At 30.4% G+C, this 4484-nt stretch overlaps 1 protein-coding gene across 1 annotated transcript in view; it reads left to right on the top strand.

The window, feature by feature from the left end:
- LOC117181089 overlaps positions 1 to 4484 on the top strand; it is a 39601-nt gene that overhangs the window by 1039 nt on the left and 34078 nt on the right. Inside the window, exons 3-4 of the mRNA XM_033373657.1 lie at positions 980 to 1321; positions 3087 to 3310. Of these exons, the coding sequence (XP_033229548.1) occupies positions 980 to 1321; positions 3087 to 3310 (566 nt within the window). The remainder of the gene's footprint in view (positions 1 to 979; positions 1322 to 3086; positions 3311 to 4484) is intronic.

Below are 4484 nucleotides of genomic sequence, written 5' to 3' on the forward strand. Positions count from 1 at the left end.
AGTTCCCCTTCCAATTGAGAAGGAATTAAAAAAAGTTGAATTTTTGTAATTTTGCATCGTTTCAAATTAATAATGATTTAATTATTATTGATACATTAAAATTCAACACTTTCACCATCAATTTTTTGTAAACTAAAAAATTTAAATAATAACTTCAAAAATTATATTTAGCTCTTTGAAATTTTAACGATTAAAGTTTTCTATTTTAAAGAATTCAGTTTCAAATTTTTTAGTTTCAAATATTTGATTTTTAATTGCTTGATAAAAATATTTTTTCAACAAAAAATGTCAAAATTAACTATTCAATAATGTAGTATTATAGACTGAAATAATATTTTAATAGGATTTGAAATTGAATAAAAGCGTTTAACTGTGTATGTATTTATTTGAAATTATTGCGAAATTGAAAATATTTCATAATGTTGCAATCGACCGTTTAAATTTGTTTAACTATTATGGTTTTCGAATTATACAAAACTTTAAAATGTTAAAATGTTAAAATGTTGTCTTTTTAACAGATTTAGAATCGTATCATTAAATCAATTATTGTTCAATTTTTGACACACAAAATAAAGTTCACTTTCAAAAAGCACTAAATTATATTTCCAGTAGTTCAACTCAAAACTTTTTTTATCAAATAATTACAATTTAAACGCTTTAATTGTTAATTGTACAAGCCTTCAAAGCTGCAGTTTAGCATTCCTCAAATTAAAAATGTACGCTTAAAAATGGAGAATTGTCAAAGTAAATCTTTTAGAAATAGCCATTGTAAACTAAATTATTTATTCATTGATTTTTTTTTCTAAAAATGTATAAAACTCTCGGTGAAAAAATAATTCATTCTCATTCCCGGTTTTTCCCGTTCTTAAAATATTTCCGGTCCAGCAGGCACCCTGAAATTCTTTGAAATACTCATGTAAGATTGAAAAACAAAAATAATAACATAAAATATGTAACATATATTTGTTTTATTGAGAAGATAGTTCCGAAGAAAGCACAGCATCTTCCTTGAAAAGAAGATTGCGAGACTTGCCCTCTCCAAGTGAAAGCTCTCCATTTCATGATGGTTCTGTTATATCAGGTCGTCTTCTTCGAAAGGAACGAGATTTTTTTTATCACTTACAAGAGCTTTCTAACAGTATTGAGGAAAAAGACGAGACTGAAGTTAGTTCTGCAAGTTCTGAAACCCGAATCTCTTCTGTGATTGGCTCCAAATTGAAAAATTCACGTGCTAGAAAAAGGGCAAAAACTATTGATGCAATTCAAAACAAAAATGTCCAGTATGGATCAAAATTGTTAACAGACAGTGATAGAGATTCAGGTACAGAAAAAAACTAAATTGATAACGATCTTTTAAATTCAAAGAATACAAAAAAAATGCAATTAAATTTATAATGATTCTAAGTCACTTGTAAGGAAATCAGGATAAATTCATAGGGCTTAAAAACAATTTAAATTAAATTATTAAAAAATCAAATGACTTGGAGAAAATTCCAAAAACCTAAAAATTTCTATTGATTTCAGTCAAATTTGAATGAATTTACATAAATTTAAGGGAAATGAAAAAAATCAATGAAATTCATACAAATTACTGGTACATTAAAAAAATCAAGTTTTTGGATTTTGAAAATCATTTCATCAGGGTGGTCGCGAAACTTCATTTTCAAATTTCTGGGACTTTTCTCTATACATTTTTAGTAACTCATTTTTTATTTTCCCTGACCATCAATATTTGAAGATCAAAATTCTAATCTTCTAACATTTTTAATAATGAATCTTTGATAAAATACCGAATTTACAAAAAAAAGTGAGCAGGAAACCAAACTGACTAAAAGTGAGTATCGTGCATTAATAATGTGGCAACATTCTTTTAAATTCAAAATAGTTTTAAAAATTTTAATGAAATTTATAATGATTCGAGGTGAATTTTAAGGAAATCAGGATATATTCATAAGACTTCAAAACAATTAAAGTTTATATTTAAAAGAATTCATATGAATTTCAGAAAATGCCAAACATTTCCGTTAATATTAGTAAAATTGGAATGAGTTTAGAAAAATGTAAGGAAAATAAAAAAAAATTAAATTCATAAAAATTACTGGTGCATTAAAGAAAATAGTGAATTTCCCAACAAAAATTTAAATGAATTTATTGCATTGAGTAGAATCGAATGAATTTAGAAGAATTCAAGTGAAATAAAAAAATCCAAGAAAATTTCCAAGAATTCATAAGAATTCAAAAGAATTTAAAAGAATTCTTAATAAATTAATATGAATTTAGGGTGAATTCTAAATAATAAAAAAAAATAATAAATGAAAATATTTGTAAATCTTCTAAGCTCTCTGTAACCGTACCAAATCCCGAACTTCTAGTGAAAAAAAATTCTATAAAATCCATTAAAATATTATAAAGAACCATAAAATTCTATGAAATATATTTCCTGAAATCCTATACATTTTTTTATATCCCTTAAAATCATAAAAATCCTTGGAAATCCATTGACATTTTATAAATCTCTTGAAAATGCCTTGGAATATTTTCAAATACCCTAAAATATTTCAAACCCTTTGAAAAACCTTTAAATGATTAAAATCAATGAAAAATTACTTGAAATACTTTTTAAAACCTAGCATGTTTCAAATTTTTCAAAATCACTTGAAATCCCTTGAAACTTTTTGAAGATTATTAAAATGGCTTGAAATTTTTAAGAAATACCCTGTAAGATCTTTAAAATTCTTTGTCATCGCTTTAAATTATTTGAACCTAAAATCCATTAAAATTTCTTAAAGCTCCACAAAAATACTCGTAATTTAAAAAAATACTTTAAGATCTTTAAAAATTTTTTTGAATCACTTCAACTTATTGAAATCTATTCAAAATTTCCTTGAATAATTAAAAATATCCTAAAATAATCGAAATCCTTTGGAACCCCATTGAATTATACCAATAATTTTTTTTCAGAATACCTCATTCTTCCTGAACCAAAATTAATTCTTCCTAATTCTTCCTGACCAAAAAAATGTTCTGACTTTTCCGTAACCTATGCTCATCCTTTTTCACTGTTGTTGTTTTTTTATTTAATCCAGTGTCCAAAAGTTCTCGAGGCTCCTCACTAAAAACAATGATTCCGAAAATAGACAATCGAGAAGATTCAGAATGTTCTCAAAATTCTTCAAGGTGTGGAGATTCTAGTGGAAGAAGATTACGATCTAGTAATATTGACTTTCACGGAAGTACAAAATCATCAAGTTCGAATTTAACACATTCGGGAGATCGTCATAAACGTCATCTTTACAGAAATGATTTAAAGGTATTAAAAATTATATTTTATATAATCTTGAACCGTAATCTCAAAGAAAGGAATTACCTTTTTTTATCCATACCAGAAGGTAGAGACAAATATCTGGTTTTAATTTTTAGGGTTTCGTAGCGTCGGACAGAATTCCACAGGAGAATTTAGGGGTGGAGAATTAGGGTAACTGCGGGTAAGTTGGGAAGGTAAAGTAGGGATTTGAGGAGAAGGGAAGTAAGGGAGAGGAGAATAAGGGGAAGTAAAAGGAAGGGGAGTAGACAGGGGAGAAGTGGGAAAAGGCAGGGAATTGAAGGAGAGTTAGGCGAACAATAGTAAGGGAAAGAAGATGAAGTGTAGGGAAGGCAAGTAATAGGAGAAAAAGTACAGGAGGGAAAATTAGGGAAAGGGTGGGAAGTGAGGAGTGGGATGTTAAGGGAAAGGAGGGAAACAGGGGACGTGAGATAAGGGCAGTAGGAGGAGGTGAGGGAAGGGGAAGTATGGAAGTGAGGAAGACGGGAATTAGGGGAAGTGTTGGGAGGGGATTAGAGCAGGGATCCTAAGGGAAGGAAGGGGAAGTAAGTGGGGTGACAGGAAAGGTGGAGGCGAAAGTGTGTGTGGGAGCGAGGGATAAGTAGAAGAAGGGAACATTAAAGGGAGGGATCGTAAGAAAAGAGAGGGTAGTGAGGGAAGAGGAAGAAAAGGGAAGTGGGAAAGTAAAAGGAAATAAGAAGAGGATAAGTACAGGAGGGAAAAATAAAAAAAAGGAGTAAATTTATGAGGAAGTAATGGGAGGAATGGGAAGGGGAGTAATTGATGGAAATAATGGAAGGCAGGGAAAGTAGTGGTATTTTGAGGAAGGAAACTAGGGGAGTGAGGGGGGTGACGTATGAGTAAGGAAAGTAAGGAGAGCGAGAGCAGGGTAAGTGCCGATAGGAGGAGTACAGCAGGTCGAAGAAGGATGAGAGAGCGAATTGAAGGGAGTATTAAGGGATGAGATAGTCAGGAATTTAAGGGGAAGTAGGGGAAGTGTAGTGAGGGAATTAGGGGAATTGAGGGCAAGTAGTTGAGAAGTAGTAAAAAGAAGGGAGATAAGGGAAGTGAGACGAGTTAGGAAAAATGAGAGAATGGGAAATAAAAGGAGGGGAAGTGAGGAGTGAAGTTTGGGAAAGGGAAATGAGGGAGAGTGGAAATA

Source organism: Belonocnema kinseyi, chromosome 10, assembly GCF_010883055.1.
Source record: "Belonocnema kinseyi isolate 2016_QV_RU_SX_M_011 chromosome 10, B_treatae_v1, whole genome shotgun sequence".
NCBI lineage: Eukaryota > Metazoa > Arthropoda > Insecta > Hymenoptera > Cynipidae > Belonocnema > Belonocnema kinseyi.